The 18,306-nt window shown below is 39.4% G+C and overlaps 1 protein-coding gene across 4 annotated transcripts in view; it reads left to right on the top strand.

The window, feature by feature from the left end:
- Positions 1–2,857: 2,857 nt before the first annotated feature.
- Positions 2,858–18,306, top strand: part of UBE3D (ubiquitin protein ligase E3D) — an 81,785-nt gene continuing 66,336 nt past the window's right edge. For 2 of the 4 annotated variants that reach the window (XM_027645052.1, XM_027645054.1), the window contains exons 1-7: positions 2,858–3,083; positions 3,462–3,664; positions 5,774–5,864; positions 9,616–9,847; positions 14,094–14,163; positions 16,641–16,710; positions 17,493–17,601. In XM_027645052.1, coding sequence (XP_027500853.1) covers positions 3,022–3,083; positions 3,462–3,664; positions 5,774–5,864; positions 9,616–9,847; positions 14,094–14,163; positions 16,641–16,710; positions 17,493–17,601 — 837 coding nt within the window. In that variant the 5' untranslated portion in view covers positions 2,858–3,021. The remainder of the gene's footprint in view (positions 3,084–3,461; positions 3,665–5,773; positions 5,865–9,615; positions 9,848–14,093; positions 14,164–16,640; positions 16,711–17,492; positions 17,602–18,306) is intronic. The other 2 variants (XM_027645055.1, XM_027645053.1) reach the window with 2 other exon arrangements.

Raw genomic sequence — 18,306 nt, 5'->3', positions numbered from 1 at the left:
TAAGCTTCCCTTGGGCTTAATGTAGTAGTGGCAGTTACAGTTCAGAGCTCCCAAACAGTTCTTTGAAATTGTCTCATCAACTTTATGTGCACTGGCACAAAAAAAAAACCAAACCACAAAACATTGTACGTTGCTGGGAAGAATATTGAGAACACCGAGGGTAGTTGTTTGGCTGCTATATAAAAGGCTGGCACAGCCTCAGATTGATTACTGCATCAATTCTTGTCTTCATGGCTCAAGAGGGATGTAGGGAAGTTGGGAAAGGCACAGCAGAGATATGTCCCTGTTGTCTTACAGCGAGAGCAATAACAACTGGGACTGCTCTATGTAGAGAGAGAAGGCAGGGGAGAGGATTGATCAAAATCTACAAAATCATGAAAGGTAACAAAGTTGTGGTAAACCAAATCCCACAGTATAAGAATGAGGAGGCACAGAAAATGCTTTTCTGCTAAGCAGATTGTGAACTTCTAGAACGTATAGGCACCAGGGACTGGGGACTTTGACAATATCTGTGGATCCAAGGAGGCATTATTCATATTGATGACAAACACATCCATAAGTGGACACTGAAGGAACTGGGCAGAGATGAACCCTCCAGCATCCCTAATACAGTGAGACACATCAAGGAAGTGACCACACTACAGAGCTCTTCCTTACTAGGATCTCCTTTTACTGACATTGAAGTCAGAATAATGTTCTGGATGCACCACTAATGCTAGGTGCACTCACTCTGCTTAGGATATTTACCTTCCTTTCTATGTAATTATTTCACAGCAGAAATGGTGAGAAACCCATAATAAACAATTTTGTATAAATGAAGCTCACACCCTGCAAATACTTCACATTATTCATAACTTTGTAGCCTTGTGTAAGTCCTTCTGAAGTCAGGGCCTAAGGCCCTTTTACTAATCCTAGGAGTCAATTCTCCAATAATTACATGGATTTTATGTTTGATGTATGACATACTTGCTCAGAACAATTTAACCCGTAATATGTACATTGGTTTGTGAAGTAATTGGAAATAAAAGCCACCATGTGGTCCAAATCTTTTTCTTCCTTAAAAAACGAAACAACAGCAAAATCCCCAAACACCACACTCCAAACAGCATGCAGACAGTATAGTCTGCATTTTGGAATTCTCCAGTAAATCCATGCTTTGTAAAAAACAACAAAACTTGGTTGAGACAGTTGAGTTGACTATTATCTGCTGTATTTTTCCCATAAAATCTAACGTTGCTCCATCTGCTTCTTTGGGACTCTCCTACTTGGTATTGATAACTCCAAGGACTAAATACTTCAAAGTAATCATGACTTCTATAGTAAATTACTGTAAAATTAGCATGCGCAAATTTGCTTTTTTGCTTTCAGAGATCATGTTTTCAACTAACTGCAACTGCAGAGGGTCTTGTGATTTTCATAAAAAGTAAGCAGTTAACAATGCAGAAAGACTCCTTGTTTCAAAGCAAAAGCTTCCTTCCTTGGTGTCCTTGAATACTGACCATCAGCTTCCTATATACTGTGAAGCTGGCATGCTGGATGAAGTCTGCAGTCGTGACAGTGCTCATAAGCTAAGAACAAGTCACACAGGGGTGTCAGTGGGCTTACGGTCTCTTGATAAAAGACCTCATGAGAGGCAGTAGGAAGTCTCACCCCAGAGCAGCAGCTGCTTGTGCTGAGTGTCCGGTTGTTATGAGTGCAATGTGACAGCATTCAAGAGCTGGGTGAACATGGACTAGGAGGAATTCAGGCAGACTTGTAAAGCTGTGAGAAAGGGCGGAGAGGGGTTTGTTCACAAGGCAGGAGGTAAGTGGTGGTGTAGTGACACGTCACAGGACACAGTGCCCAGTGCTGACTGGGGAGCCTGGCTCAGCAGAGGCCTCTGCTCAGTCTGAACTTTGCAGTTGTGGTGGGGTGACCCCAGCCCACTGCTAGCTCACTGCTGCACAGGGGGAGAACCAGAAGAGCAAAAGCAAGAAAAGTTGTGGGTTGAGATAATGATGATTTAGTAAGTGAACAGAGTTTTAAAAAAACCCCAACCAAACATACAGACAATCACTCACCACCTCCCACAACTAGACCAATGATGCCCAGCCAGTCTCTAAGCAATGGCCACTTTGGAAAGACTACACTCCAGTTTTGACTGCCAAGCATGACATTACATGTTATGGAATATCACTGGTCAATTCAAGTCAGCTATCCTACCTTTCCCCCTGCCCCAGCCTCTTGCCCACCACCAGCCTACTTACTGGGGGGTTCAGAGGGAGACACCAAGGAGGCCTTGGCAGTGTGCAAACACTGTTTGGCAATAGCTGTTCAGCAGAAAGGGACTTAGGGGTGCTGGGTGACAGCCGGCTCAATATGATCCAGCAGCGTGCCCAGGTGTAACCAGCAGTACTAGGGAGGTGATCCTGTACTTGGCACGTGTGAGGCTGCACCTCGAGTACTACATTCAGTTTTGTGCCCCTCACTTTAAAAAGGACATCGAGGTGCTGGAGTGTGTCCAAAGAAGGGCAATAAGGATAGTGAGGGGTCTACAAAACATGTCTTATGAGGAGCAGCTGAGGAGTAGCAAGCTTGTTTAGTCTCGAGGAGGGTCAGGGGGCACCTCATCACTCTCCACAACTACGTGAAAGGAGGTTGTGGGGGCCAGTCTCTTCTACTGTGTGTTCAGTAAAAGGACAAGAGGAAATGGCCTTAAGCCGAGACAGGCGAGATCCAGATTAGACACTAGAAAAAAAGATTTTGTGTTAGTGTGGCGAGGTACTGGAATAGATTGCCCAGGGAGGTGGTGGAGTCACTATCCCCTGGATTGTTTAAGAGGCTCTGGTGATATGGTTTAGGGGTGTAGGGATTACAGTGGTAGTGCTGGGAGGACGTTTGGACTAGATGATCTTACAGGACTCTGTCATTCTATGATGATTCCATGCAGGCGGCGCTGTGATGGGAAAGGGGGCATCGCGCCTGCGCCGGTAGCGAGAGCTGCCGCTTCCTTCGCGGTGCCGGGAGCTGCGCGGTGCCGGCATGGCGGGAGGGTTCCTTATGGAGATCAGGCGGGGGACGCAGACCGCGTTGCTGGTTATCCGGTAGTGCGGGGGCGCTGCCCGCCCGCTGCCACTCGGGCCGTGCGGGGAAGGCGGGGGCGCGGCGCGGGGACGGCGGGCTTGGCTTTTGGCGTCCTGAGCCTTGAACGAGTGGGAACGGGTTGTGTACGGGCGCCTCCCTCCGCTCTCGTCTGCCTGTGCGGCTCGGCACAGCCCGGGCTAGGGTGCAAATAAATGCCTCCTGAGAACGGTAGTTTATTTCTCTCGGTTGCTCCTCGCTCCCACGAGAGACCTCGGTTCACCGCATGGGTTCCGGGGCGCGACTCGGGCCGCGGGAGAGCTGCAGGCCGGCCTGTGTCAAGCAGCAGCTCGGCCTGACGGCTCCTTCCCGAGGCAAACGCCGTTCCTTTTCCTCCCCAGCGCGTCGGCGGAGGACCCAGGCACGCCGGTGGAGGTGTCGGTGTCAGCAGATTCCCTGGAAGTGCGGAGCAGCGGGAGCTGCGCCGCGGCAGCGTTGCCGGCAGGGGTCAGGCTGGCGCCGTCCTCGTGCCGCGGGCTCCGCCGCCTCCCCGGGGACGGACTGCACCTGCGCATGCGCCTGCGCCGCCCTCCGCCCCCTGCCGGTGAGGGTGGGGCGGGGGCACGGCTGGGGCCGGCCGTCAAACAGTTGTGATGGGTGTGTGGAACAGCGCGGGTTCAGCCGAAAGGCTTTGTAGTGTAGGTTCTGTACAAAAAACAGCCCTGATTCTTCCCCTTGTCAGTCCGCCCCTCTGCCTGAAGCCGGCGGTTCGCGCGGAGTGTGTGTTGTTGCTGTTTCTCAAAGGCTGTCTTAGCTCTGACTTGAAGGCGTAAATAGGAACTGAGAAAATTTTAATGGAGTTGTCACTTTTAAAATATTGAAGTGCAATTAGAATGACGTAACGAAAGGGAAACGTAGACAGTAGGAGTTTTGAGAGTCAATTCCTCCACCCATGCTTCCCTGTAGTACTTCCAAATTATTTCATTTCTCTCCTGTTTCATGTTTAGTAGCTGAAAATAGTAAAATATTAAGGGGTTGGAACAGACCTTAAAGATCATCTTGTCCCAACCCCCTCTTGCCATGGGCAGAGACACCTCTTACTAGACCAGGTTGCTCAAGACCTCATCCAACCTGGCCTTGAACACTTCCAGGAATGGGGCATCCACGGGGGATAACCTCTTCTGGGTGTCTCACAATAAAGAATTTTTTCTTAATATCTGACATAAATTTCCCCTCTTTCCATTTGTACCTCTTACTCCTTGTCCTATCACTACAAAAATGCTGTAATCTGGTTCATCCAGGCTATCAGACTAAGGTTGTCCATCCCTGACCGCTGAATCATAAAGGATTGTGGGTTTGTGTTGGGGCTCTTTGTTCTCATAGCTGGGGTTTGCATAGGTTAATGGCATAGGTAAAATCTACAAAGTTACCTTCTTTGCTTCCATGATGCTAATTCACGTCTAGGATGTCTTTGCAATAAATAGAAAGCACGGTAGTACAGCTGGTGCTTTCTTCCGTCCTGGCATCGAAGCTCAATATGTTTAGATTCATGGCATACGATGTGACACAGAAAGATATATTAAGTAACACAGAATTGCCATTCTGTGGTTTTAAAGTAGAAATGGCCAATAAAGTGTGTGATATACAGTAATGATTTCAGCACCAGAAACACATTGGAATCTCTGTTGATTTTAGGATATGCTGAGGTTGCATCTTTACGTTAATCTGTAATTATGCATGTGCTTTAAAAATTCGATTATACTGAAATTATTTAGTGTGTCCTATTAATGAGATATACTTGAGGAGACCAGTGATGAAGTTTTAAAAAATTTACCTTGGAAATTCATACTAGTGAAAAACATGTCTGTGAACCAGATGGTAATCAACGAATATATTGGAAAATCTTAGTTAACCTTTAATGCTAATATTGTTATGCGAAACCAGTTGTCTCTTACATGAAATTCTGGAACCTTTAAAGTACTTTTCTCTTGTGGTTGAATCCTAAATTTTAAGAACTGAATGTCAGTGCTGAGAATATACTTTGGTTCTGAAATTTGAGAAAGTGGGCAATGCAGAGCATATTCGTACATAGAACCTGGCTTAAAGTCTTACTTTTCTTCGACTTAATATTGTTGGATAATTTGTGGAGGCTTTTATAGCTTCTTTTTTAATTTGGAAAAGTTGTCTGAGCAGGCTTTTGTGAGACTGTTTTTGCTTTGCTGGCCTGCAGAGGCCGTTGCTCACTATCTTTTTCTGGACTGGTACTACAGTGGCTGGCCTCTTATATGCCTGAAAATTTAAAACTGGTGCCTCCCTCTGCTCCCTGTCCTGAGCAATGTCCTATTGCAGAGACATTGAGTATCAGAAATATCATTACAAAAGAGTGGCACTGAATTTTGATTTATACAGTCTCTCTAATGATATCTATATCTCAACTCCCCCTGTGGAGAGGATTTGCACCTTGAAAATTATTGTTCACATATACAGTTCCTATTCAGCAATATGAAACATGAGGTGGAGATGGCAAGTTTTTCCTCAATCTAGATACTTGTTTCTACAGGTAAATAAATGAAGGTTGTGTTTCAAATGTCAGCATCTTGCATTGTTTGTTAGATTTATCTTTCTTGGTTTGAGGTATTTGGCAGGATTTTTCTGCACAAGTGACTGAAAATTTTACAGTTTTAAAGATTAATATGTTTGCTTTTATTAATAGATCTGGCTTTTACTTTGAGGGAAAGCCTGAAACCCCACAAGAAATACGTCTTTTACTGTCAGTCCTGTGGTGACATCATAGTAAAAGACCGGTGAGTACTGCAGTGTCTTGTATTTATAGCAATAAGTGCCATAGTGATTCGAATTCACATTATTTTGTCTATTTAGAGGATGCTAAAAGTTATTTGTTTTGAAACTGATAGACAAGAACACATTTGAAGCACTATGAATGACAAAAAGCAAAATTACCTGAGCCAGTTTTTAACCATTCATTTAATTCTTGATTTCTTTCTTCCTCTGCACTTCAGGCATCCTCTTCTGTTCTTTGCAGTATCTTGTACATTTCCTTCAGTCATTGTGCTGTAATTATAGAGTGACTGCTCAGAATGGGGATGTTGACCACAGCTGTTAAACAAATCCTACTTCCACATAGTTCTGGGGTGCTGAATTTGAGAACACAGGAGCTCTGTCTTAGAGGTGTGACTCGGCCTTGTCTCTGTTCCTTACAAAGTCTGCAGAGTGAATGAGAATTTCAGTAAAAAGCGGCTGCATTATCTGGCTCTTTTGATGAACAATTTTGACAGCTTCAGTTGTATGTATAAGAATTGTTACAGATGTGCTTACAGCCTTTTGTGATCTGTGTGACTTCTAATACTTTGTTACTTTCTTGTCATAGGTGTAGACTTATGGCTAGCCTGTATGTAACTGAATGAGGATTTTTTTTGGCTTTCTCTTCTGAAATCAGAAATTCTCTTTCTCATCAGAAAATCTAGTAATAACTCTTATTTTGATACATTTGCAGAGTAGTGAAACTTCTAATTTCTAGTCAGTAGTGTTTGCTTTCAAAACATACTGCACTTTTATATTTTCATATCTCAGTGGGTATTTTTTGAATTTCAGCACATCAAATTCATGTGCATGGAGTTTAAATCTTTTGGTTCTGAATCCTATAATATAATGCAAACAAAATTTTTGAGAAAGGAAAAAAACCCCACGTGTTCATGGCCCTTTACCTGGCATTTCTTCTTGCAGGGAACATCTGAGCCCCTTGAATGTTGCTAATAAAAAAGACTAAGGAAAGGGTAGAAGAGTGGAACTGCCAGTGTATCAAACACCTTCTGTCCCAGCATTTCCAAAAGGAAGAGAGTAGCACAGCCAGAAGTTTCAGCTACAGAATTCATGTGTTCATTTCTTTGGGGAGAGTTAAGTATGACAGTGGCAACACAGGTGGAGGGATTGAAATTACATAACTGTGTGAAGGAGAACTTATTAAAATGTAAATTACTAGAAAAGGATCTGTAATAAGAAAAACCTGAGATCTAGAAAATTATATCTTTGAGAATAAATTGAAATAAATGGGATTTAGTTTAATAAAGTTGTGGAGAAGACATAAGATTCTTCCAATATCAAAGAAGTTAATGCAAAGGAGGTGCCAGTAGTCTTCAGCTGAAGCAAGAGCAATTCAGGTTAAAAATGAAAAAAAATCCAAACCTGCCACAAACCTATTCTAAAGCTTATGTTTTACTGTTAAAGACTGTGTAAGCAGCCATCATTTTAAAGGCTGGATTAGAGAAATATATTAGGAATGGTTTAAATGTAAGTAAACCTTCCTTGGTGCAAGAAAATTGACTATGCATTTTCTGAAATCCTCTGGTTCAGTCTGTTTCCTTCTTAGAATCTGATTGTTCTTCAGAGGTTAGGGGGATGTTCTCTGATGCTTCTCCATTACTCTCACATTATCCATGTTAGAGGAAGTGATTAGATTTTTTTTTCTTCCACGATGTAAAAACTACAAAGAATTTGAGATGCTTTCATTTTTCTTTCTCTCCTTCCAGGTGGGCTAAGTATAGCTTATAAATAAAATAATTCTTTAAGGCTTTATTTCTATTATGAAGAAATTCTTAAAGGTTTGTGGTGGGTGGATACCAGGTGCCCAGCAAAGCTGCTCCGTTACTCCCCTCCTCAGTTGGACAGGGGAAAGGTCCCAACCTAAAAATTGTTTGTTGCTCTGACCATGAAGGCAGCCTAGGTGACTATTTTTAAGTAGAATCTCAGTTGTTATTAGGAGCAAGTTTGGGGACATAAGTCCCCCTGTCTGCTAGGTTTTATCACTGTGTTTAGCAGCCTCAATTTAGTCAGCACTCAGTGAACCTCAAGTTGTTTTTGTTTGTTTGTTTTTCCAGAAAACTACATTTTTGTTAGTGTTACATTTTTCCAGTTCTGATGATGCAGGATAGGGCTTCCTACCTATGAGTGGTGAAAGCCTAAAATATAGTGGAAATGCTGTATTTTCGGTATAGCTCAAAGTTAAGAGAGTCTGTTTAGGAAATTCCTACTGCTCAGAGCAACTGCTTTTGTTGGAAAAGAAGTGAAGATCCTGATGCTCTAGACTGGTAGAGTAAAGAAAGGGTGATGTAATGAATAGAGACAGCTTTAGTATGCAGCTTAAGGTAGTCTCTGGCTTTTTTTTCTCCTGTATGTAACTCTTGTAAAAACATTGCTGAGCAATACCAGCTATTTGTTCTTTAGTGTAAAGAGCAATTCGTAGTTTTTTATTTATAGTGTGAGTCCAGGCATTGGAACTAATTGTGAAGGCTGGTGAAGAATGAGTCATTAGGCTGACACCAGAATTAAAGTCTCACCTTGGCAGTATTGGGTTGTATCTCAGGCAATACATAAGAGCACAGAAAATGAAGACAGAGATGGGTAGTGCTGAGAGGTTATCTTAGTTATGGTAAAGCTGGATCAGAGGACAAGTTATTCCAACTTTCATCTGCAGGTAGGGCAAGCACAGTTTAAAATGTATTGTCGATCTAGGAGGAAGGATTTTTTGATAAAATATTTTACTTTCACTTATTGAACAATTCAAAAGGGACAAGAAACTACAATGGGAAGAATTGACATCCTCAGAAAAGATTAGTTTGGGAACTGCAAGAAAGGGAGGATGTCTAACTATTGGCTTAGCATCTGTGTTTTTATTTGCAGAGTAGTACCATAAGCAAAGTCATATTTGCAAGTTTAAAGTAAGAAGTAGAATCAAGAAACTCTGTGCAAAAGTTTCAGGTGACAGCAGAATAAATACGGGAACAAAAGGAAAGCATTTAAGGAAACTAGGCAGAGAGCAGAAAATGCAAACCCAGTACAAATGATAACAAAGGCAAAGTCTGGTATGTCCTGAAGCAGCATCCTTGGTCCTACAGCTACCCCAGAGAAAGGGATTTGTGGTTTTTTTTAATGTGACTTCTGAAAGTTGGATCTGAGTACTGGAATCTGAATTAAGATTGCATTATCCTTCGTTTGTTGTTTTGTTTGTTTCTGGTTTTTTGATGAAGATGTACTGTGGTATTTTTGTCAGGATTTACCTTTTTCAAAGTCTGGTATCTGACTCTGAAGGGCTTCAAAGTACATGCTGAATCTTGCTGTGGCGTGAGTCTGTTTCTGTTGGTTTTATATCAACATTTGGTGCAAGAGAACCTTACAAGTAATAATAAGTGTAATTGCAAAATGCCCATTGCTGTGTTTTGCATGACTGGATAGAACTGTTTTATTTTTGACATATGATTCATTTCAAGATAAGAGTATACCAAATTATGCCTTATAATCACTTCAGATTCACCCTTGGGAAATGTTTTATCACAAACTTGGCAGGAAACACTCAGCCATGGCTTTCTCAGAATTCACCCAAAGAAAGTGCCTTTGACTGAAAAGAGAGTCAAGTATTTCTTTTGAGAAAATGCCATACTTCTCCTTCCTCCCCCTCTTTGTCAGGAGTCTAAGCTCTCTTTAAGTATCTTAGAAAAGAATTATAATATATTGAAATGTTTGTTTCTTGTTCCCTCTTAGGAAATTTCTTAGAGTTCTTCCTCTACCGAGTGAAAACTGGAATGATTTAGTTGAAGAGTGGTGTTGTCACCCTAACCCCTTTGCCAGAAGCACTTTGCACCCTCAGCATGATGATTGTTTTCTTGGAGACACGTTTTTTATGTTGAATTCAGGAAATGAATCACATGTGCCTGAATCTCTCATGTGCTGCTCAGAGGCTGGACACCATGCTTTGCAGAGTGGCTTCAACTTGGTAAAGTATTTTCTTAATATAATTCTCAGGTGAATGCATTTGGACTTTTTTAATTATAAAGTACATTTTTTTATTTCCTGGCTTGTTTAACTTGTATGTATTACAAAACTGTTTTGAAGGTCATGAGAGTTCTTGACATCCAGTTGTACAGAAGCCAGAAAATATTCTAAGCTATGTTTTACATTTTTTAATCTCACACCACAGTCTTGATATTCACCTGGATATGCAAGAAGACCTTTGTCCTATAAACTGAATTAGAAGGTTTACATTTATGCAGTTCTAAACCCAAAATTTTCCCCCAAAAATATCCCAAGTGAAGGGCAGAAGGGCATTGAAATTTAGTAAGATGATAACTGTAATGGGTTAGGTGTTTATCAAAGGATAGTGGAGCAAAGAATGAGGAGGAAACTGAAGTAACAATTATTTTTCTTCTCAAACTATGATTGGATGCATAACCATAAATATGATCACAGGAAGGTGGGAATTTTTTTCTTTTTTTTTTTTGCTTTAGAAAGACTTAGAAATGTGTTATGGGTTCAGAGGTGGCTGTCTTCTTAGAAGGAAATCGAGTTTGTTTGACTGTTCTGTCTAGAGAGGGGGCCTGCCATGTCATATTATAGCTCTTTGTGTGGATCTTTCTGAGGTGTTCCAGGATGGGATATATTCATCAGCTGAGTATCTAGGAAGAAGGCTATCATTTGGCTCAGAAATGTCAAAATTTGTTGTTTCCAGGGAAAAAAACATTTTTGGGGATGCTGATGTTTCAATGGTGGGATAAAACCCATGAAGAAAGAAAATTCAGTGCTTTACTTGTCCTGGAGGTATAGCACGTGTATAAAATTTCAAGCAGTAATCTTTTCTTCTGCCGGAAGAACATCCAGGAAGTTAGTTCATCAAAGCCTGCATTTCTGTAAAGCTTGTCTGCATTTATGCTGACAATGGTTGGGCCTGAAGATGCCATTTTTTCTCCAAATACCAAGTATTAAACCTAATTATTGAAATCCTTTTACAATTATGGGAACCACTGCAACCTTGGCAGTTTGTGTCTGTAACAACTGATGACTTTCTATATCCAGATTCCCAGCGTGAAACTTTTAATCTGTTGAGAACTAACACCAGAGACCCTGATTTCCATCTGCTGCTGCTGCTGCTTATTAGTGATTTGTATTATCCTCAGTAAAATTCTCACGATTCAGTGGTTGTTGGTGCAATGCCTGGGCAACAGTTTTGTCCTGTAGTCCATATCTCCAACTCTTACTGCTGTGGTCCCCTTCGTTTCTTGTTCCATTGTTCTTTGAAAAGCAGAATATGGGGAGGGGAAAATAAGGACTGGTACCCTGAAAGGATATCAGCATGGGAGAAACAGATTAATTTGGATTAACTCTGTGACAATTGGAGTTATTTCTTCTAAATTTCCTTAAAAAGGAGGTGGAGTAGAAGATTATGAATTTCAAAGAGGACAATGCTTTCTGCCAGAGGTCCCCAAAATGAATTCTGACATTTCATCAGTCTTAAAAGAGATCTTAGAAGAATGGGAACAAATATGGGAAGAGGCAGGGTATGTGGAGTTCATATTGCACACTTCTTCATCAGTCAAAGAGAATGTTTGGCAGCAAAGGATTGATTTTGAGACAAACACATAATAAAAGGATGCAGAACAAAGATGTTACAGAGATGTGAGTCACACCAGGATAACAGAAGGACTTTTAAATGAGAGAGAAGGCTGTTTTATGTCAGAGGCATACTATAGTAGTTTAGTGTAATGAATTTTCATGTTTGCTTCCTTAAATGCCTCAGAAGCATCAACATGGAGAGCTATAATGTGGGATGTCAGGTCCCCTTCTCTAGACAGAACAGTTAAAGAAACTCAATGTCCTTACTGTGTCCTAGGAATGTAAGACAGCCACATCTGAAACCGTAACACATTCTGATTTTCCCAAGTCTTTATAAAGCTAAAAAAAAAAAAATAAATTGAGAATTTATTGCTTGTTTGTGTCAAATCCCTCTTTCTACATCTTTCATACTAGCAGTGAATTCTCATTTCTGTGTTTGCTTATTTCCAGCATCACTCAGTTGGCAAGCAAATGAGCAAAACTCTAAGATCCAGCAGAAACTGGACTAATAAGGAAAAAACCCTCATACTGAAAGAGAAAATTCTTCCATAATATGAGTAATAGAAAGTTACAAGCAAGATGGATTGCTATTGGTATAAATGTTCTCATTTCAGAGAATTTTGTTGCAGCCTGCCCCAGTATGAAAGTTCTTTTCTAATTGCATTGCAGTTCTTTGGGAAGTGTTCGCCTATGACCAAAATAGTAGCAGGAATGTACCAGAGACGCTTAAACAATGTTTTCCAAACTCCAGTGGGACCAAGACAGCATCCGTCCACTGCAAACATATTTTTCACATCTATTAGTCTTCCAGTGTAACGTAGTTTTTAAATGTCACATGGTATTGCAGCATCCTAATAGTATCTCTTGGGGAAACTCTTTTTCCCTGACACCATATCAGGGATCCTTAGGAATAGAAACAGAAAATATTAGGCTTGTGATCCACCTCCACCTGCAGATTGCCAGCAGCTGCAAGTTGTCAAATAGATATATTGATTTAATTAGTCAAGCTGGAACTGTTGCTTTTTCCATTGAAGCATGATCCAATGAGATAGTGGTGTTTTTTTAGTACCGTACTGCGCAATTCTCAACCAGCATCTGTAACTGTAGTCAGAAAAAAATACTCAAGTTGTAGCTTTCAAGGAAGTACTGTATGTATTCTATACTTGTACTGTGCAGTATTTGTACCTGTCTCAAATACTGGTATTCACAAAACCTTGTCTACTTATCCTTGTTTTTCACATCAAACAAGTGATTTTACTGTGTATGTTTGAGAGGAGTAGCAAGGTAGGAATTGGGAAGGGGGATAACTGCATATATATGAACCAGATATTTCTTCTGATCTCCATAACAAGGGGGCTGTAGTTCCAATGTAGTCAGCTCTTGGGCTCTCCCTGGGCCATTTAGTTTGATTTGTCATTTGTGACCGTTACAGACATTATATGTATGTACTGCTTTCAGACCAGAGCTGTAACGTGCTACATCCAGGTTAATAAGCCCACACAGAACCAGTTTTGGACTCTGGATTAAAGTAGGAGTTGTGCTTACTTGTTTGATACTGAATTTAAATATTAACACTGTAATTAGCAGGAGTGTTATAGGGCAGATTTGATGCCGAAAGGAGATCTTTTTCAAAGGGCAGTAATGGATGCATAAGAGTAAGGCAAGTATTGAGTTATGTTTTGAAGATTGTAGAGACTCCTTGAACTAGATACTGTTATCCACATTTTTTATTTTTAATAAGACCTTGATGAACATTTCCTCTGAATTTTTGAAGACTTTTTGAACTTGTATATACTTTCACTATGAAAAATACTTTCCTATAGTGAGTACCAAACTATATTATGCATTGTGTGACAAATGCTTTCCTTTTCTTTGATGCAAACAGAACTCGATGATCTCAGAGGTCTTTTCCAACCTAGTTGATGCTGTGATTCTATAATTTCATGGCATGAGCTATGAGAGCAAATTTTTTTTTCTATTCAGCTTTTCCTAAACATTAACAATTTTATGTATCTTAATGATAGCCCTCAGTTTTCTGTCTTCTGTGCTTCCTTCTATTACATGTGTTTTCTTGCCACATATGGAGACTGTTTTGCGCCTCTGACAATTATTCTTTGTCAATACCTTTTCTGTTTCTGCTTGAATTGAGGGAGAAAGGTTGTTCAAGAACAGAATAGACTGCATCTTTCTGGAATATCATGCTATATTGTGTTCTTCAGCTCTTTTCTAGTAACTCAAAACAGTCTGTGGACATTTTCTACTATCCGCTGAATGTTGAACTGGTATTTGACTCATATAAAACTGTCCAGAGTGGCTAGAACCTTTTACTGAGTAATGGTAGTCACTTTGCATCGTACTATTTTATGTATATATTGTGGAGTACTTCATTTCATGTGCATTATTTTGCTGTGAGGTCAGGATATATTGCCAGATTTTAAAACTAGTATGAAACTTGCAAGCAAGTCCAGCTATAGAGAGCTGAAGTAGTGAAAGCAAATCTGTGTGCATGTAAACATAAAGAGAACAGAAAGAAGTACGAAGTTTACTGTCTACTCTGTAGATTATATTACAATTATGCATTCCTTTTTCAGAATATCAGAGAGACATTTAAATGATATTTCTTTGTCCTACAGAAACCAAAGGAAAATACCAGAGTAATTTGTAAGCGCTGCAAGAAAATGCTGGGAGAAACAATATCGTCAGGTATGAGTGTGCAAACAAAAACTAGACTTGACTGCATCAGCCATTGAGCACTGGAGGTTAAAAACTCTGAAGGAAAGTAGTTTTATCAGTAAGCTGCAGGGCTGATTCCTGTGTGTTCATCCCATTTCCTTCTGGAACAGATGAGGTTGTTTATTCCACTGTTAGACCTTGAAAGTGACTTTCAGCAGGGATTTTCCTCATCCTTGTTTCTGTGGCATATTTGGCTAATTTCAAAGCTTTGGAAGGCTCAATGCATGATTTCAGTTTGTTAGGAAGCTCGGTAAAAAAGGAGCCTTGAGAAATTACAGGTTGTTTGTTTTCCTGTCAGTTCTACAGAATAATTGAGAGACTAATTTAGAACTTGATCAACACAGAGCTAGAAGCTGAAGATATGGTTGCTAACAGTCTGATTTTGTGGGAAGAAAGCCTTGTCAAAGAAGCAGGTTATGTCTCATCCTTGTTTGATGATGAGATGATGGTTTAAAAGTGTAATTATACTGAATCAGCAGGGTCTACCAGAAGTAGTCTAAAGATCTGGTCGTATTTAAAATTCAGCTATTAACAGGAGAGAAGCAATGATGAGGCTGTTAGTAGCAGGGTTCATTCTTTCATTCTCCCTCTACTCCACTGCATCAGTCAGTGTGAGCCTCTTTCAGTTCAGAGATCTGGTGAATATAAAAACTTCTCAGAAAATGCAAAGCCTGTTTTAGAAGTAAGTCACGAGGTGATGCAAGACAGAAGGTCTTCTGTACAGAACGTTCTGATTGTCCTGTACAGGGATCTGAACAACACAGGCTTTAATAAAACCAAATTTAAGGTAAAATGTTTGAAAGCCTGCAAAGGAGGATGTGACTTTGGGAAAGGAGTGCCTGGAAAAGAGCATGAATAATAGGGTCATGAGTAATAGATGCCTTAGTCTAAGCCTTCAGATGGTTGTAGCACCCAGTAATTGATATGATTGATATAATCAGTGGGAGTGGGTAAAGGCAAGCACTGTATAGATGTGCATGGATTTGGTGTGGACTCTGCACATAGCTGAAGTTAGATAGCATATCCATTGTTTTGACCACGCTTCTTCAGTACTGTAGGAAATTTAGGTAGAGTTCAACGAACAGACAAACTAACCAGCAATATATGGTATAAGTCTAGGCAGAACCATCTCTATGAAAAGGGACTAGAGAGCAAACTTGACTGTCATGGTTTGGTACTTCCTCCTGAGCAGATATCAATGCCTTGATAATAAAGCAGGATTAGAGTGGTGTAGCTGTGGAGGCCACATTTGGATTTGAATTTCTCCCCAACTCTACCCACAGACACTTGTATGATTTTTTTCTTGGGAAATCACACCTTCTGTCTCTCTGCTAGCAAATATCTGCTGAATTCTCAATACCTTTGTAGCAGTAGCACTAATTCCTTAGTCAGGGCAATGGGTGAGGAACTAAAGGGACTGAACTTTATTTTCTTCCTGTCTTCTTGGACTAGTACAGCGTGGAGAAGACTAAGTTAAACTTAGAGGTAAAATATAATTTCCTAACAGTGAAGATAATTTAAAAAGTTATCTAGTACTTATCTAGAGAAGGGATTGGATTACCAAGCCTTTGGAGTCTTTAAAACACATTAAGTGTTTTCCTGAAATGCTTACTTTCATCTTGTTTTAATGGTATGTGTGGACAGAGATCAGATGAGATGATCCTTTTCACCCTTAAAATTTATGGAACCGATGAATCTTCCAGCTGTTCACATGCTAAGGCTTAGTAGAATGTATTTATTGCTCTCTATATTTAACCTGTTTTGCTGGCCCTCTCATAGGCTATGTTTGCAGCGTAGACCCAGATCTTCAATATGATCGTCTTTGACCTGACTTTTTTGATGGGGATTAAATTATGTCCTCAAACACTTACATTTAGTGTTAAAGGCTGTCTTAGTGAAGCTTTTGGTGAACAGTTACATTGAAACTCAGAATGTATGCAGTGCTAATGTTGAGTAAGTGTGATTTTTAGAAAGAAGTTCCATTCTGTTCTTTAAGCAAAGAAGAAAATTATTCCCCTATGTGTGCTGTTATTAAAACTGTCTCTTGTGATTCACTGCAGCATTACTGAGCAACAGAGGGTACTAAAATACTTATGTAAGCTATGCTGATCTCAGTGCTTTAGGAAAGTCCTTTCAATTCATCTTTCAGGTTTGGCTTGAGCTCTTGCTTTGTTTCAAGGTGATTGTTCCCAGCGTTAACAAAGATCAATATGAATGATAAATTGCTGATCATGTAATTAGCTCAGAACAGTTTTCTTCAGGCAATGCAGGTTTTTTGTTATGGTTGCTTCACCTCCTACAAACCAAAGCAGAATTTGACCGTCTGCCGCACTTCTTAATGGAGTACTGAACAAATGTTTAATTAGTTTAGCAATAGGCTGTCTTATAGTCTAATCTTAACAAGTTGGTTATTCTGTTATACTTCAAAAATGTTTTTGTCATTTTAGATACTGTTAAATATTATGTCACTGAGGTGATTATTCAACCATCTGAGGGAAGTTTCAGCCCAATACCAAGGTAACAAAAAAAATCAGGTAATTTGCTCATGTGTATGTTTTAAAAAGGATGCTAGAAATGCTCTAATGTTGTAGTTTCTTGAATAACTACATATAATTAAGAGTGCAATTTTACGTAATCATCCCAGAATTAAGCATTGTAAAGGTAATGTAGTTTGAATTCATCTGTATACAGTTCTGTTTGCTGGTCTTTGTGTGTGACGCAGGAGAGAGATTGTGTATAATTTGTCACAGTCTCTCACTGTTCAGATGATAAACCAAAATGAAATACTTATTTTTTGAACTACTTAAGCTTACATGACATCTGATGACTAATTATGGAAATGGAAGGTTGCATCATTTAAAGTTAAATTAAGTAAAACTTGAAATATTTAATTGGAACTGAGATTTTTGAAATTTCAAGCAATTCAGTTTGAAATTAAGACTAAGATGAAACAGAATCTGATCTATCTTGTATCATGTACTACCATTAGTCACAGTTCTCTCTTTTTGTAAATTGTATTTGAAGTACGTGCATCGTTCTGAACTTTGTGTAGAGATCATATGTGTAAAGGGAAAGCTTTTATTCAGCATTTGACATTTGGTATCAGCCCAGTTAAAGGATGTGGAGCAATTTAGAATGCTGGTCTGTTAAAAAATTCCTGTTGCAGGAAATAGAAAATTGTAGGATATAGTAAAGTTGACGGTATGGAGATACTCATGTATCTGTAGTGCATTGATATGAATGACTTTGCCCATTTAACTGTTATGAAAACATATAATATGTGGTTCATTCTTAAACAGGTCTCAATTTGTGCAGAGCATGGTTGCTCAGTGTCTTTTGGAATTATCCTCTGCTAAAAGCACATTTAGATTCACTGTAAAAGGGGATAATGGAAAAACCTATATTCTGGTAAGTTTTTATATCTATTATTTATGCTGTTTGTTATTGTATGTTTAAAGAAAATTAACAAATTCAAATTCTTGAAGTAGTTCTGAAGAGTTCTGTTCAAGTAAGAAATCTCTCAGTTCTTTAATGTAAGTAGATGTACATGTAGAAATTTTCTCTTGTTGTTACATTAATGAAAGTACTACAGACACACCAGAAGTAGCACTGGTTTGTATTCAGAAAACATGGAAGGTTTAAATTTTAACTTTTTAATATATATCTCATCTTCTTGCTCCAGTGCTTCTTATCTTTAATAACAAGAAGTGAATCAAGTTGCATAGCATCTTTCTCATGTATTGTCTTAAGTCAGCAGAGACTACTAATGTAGTCAGTACATTGCATTGCAAAGTGAAGTGCAAACAAAACTAAAATTGCCTGTTATACTTAATGTTCCAATGCTGCTAAACTTGGTTAAGCTTGATATTTCAATAGTAACAACTAGATTCCTCAAACTTTTAAGATGGATAGGAATTATTTTAATACTATACACTTGTTGTAACTTAAGAATATTTTCTTTTAGTCCTTAACTAAATATAGGTATTTTTGCAGTTTATACAAAAAATTCAGACACAAAGATAAAGAAATACGTGATTATAGATTCCTACCCTGGATAAACTTGTAGATACACTTTCTTGATGCAGACAATCTAATTACATAAATTGTTTTATA

The sequence above is a fragment of the Corapipo altera genome, unplaced genomic scaffold (genome assembly GCF_003945725.1).
Source record: "Corapipo altera isolate COAL_440 unplaced genomic scaffold, ASM394572v1 2, whole genome shotgun sequence".
Lineage (NCBI taxonomy): Eukaryota > Metazoa > Chordata > Aves > Passeriformes > Pipridae > Corapipo > Corapipo altera.
The sequence above is the reverse complement of the archived record's forward strand: the minus strand, read 5'-3'. Positions and strand labels throughout refer to the sequence as shown.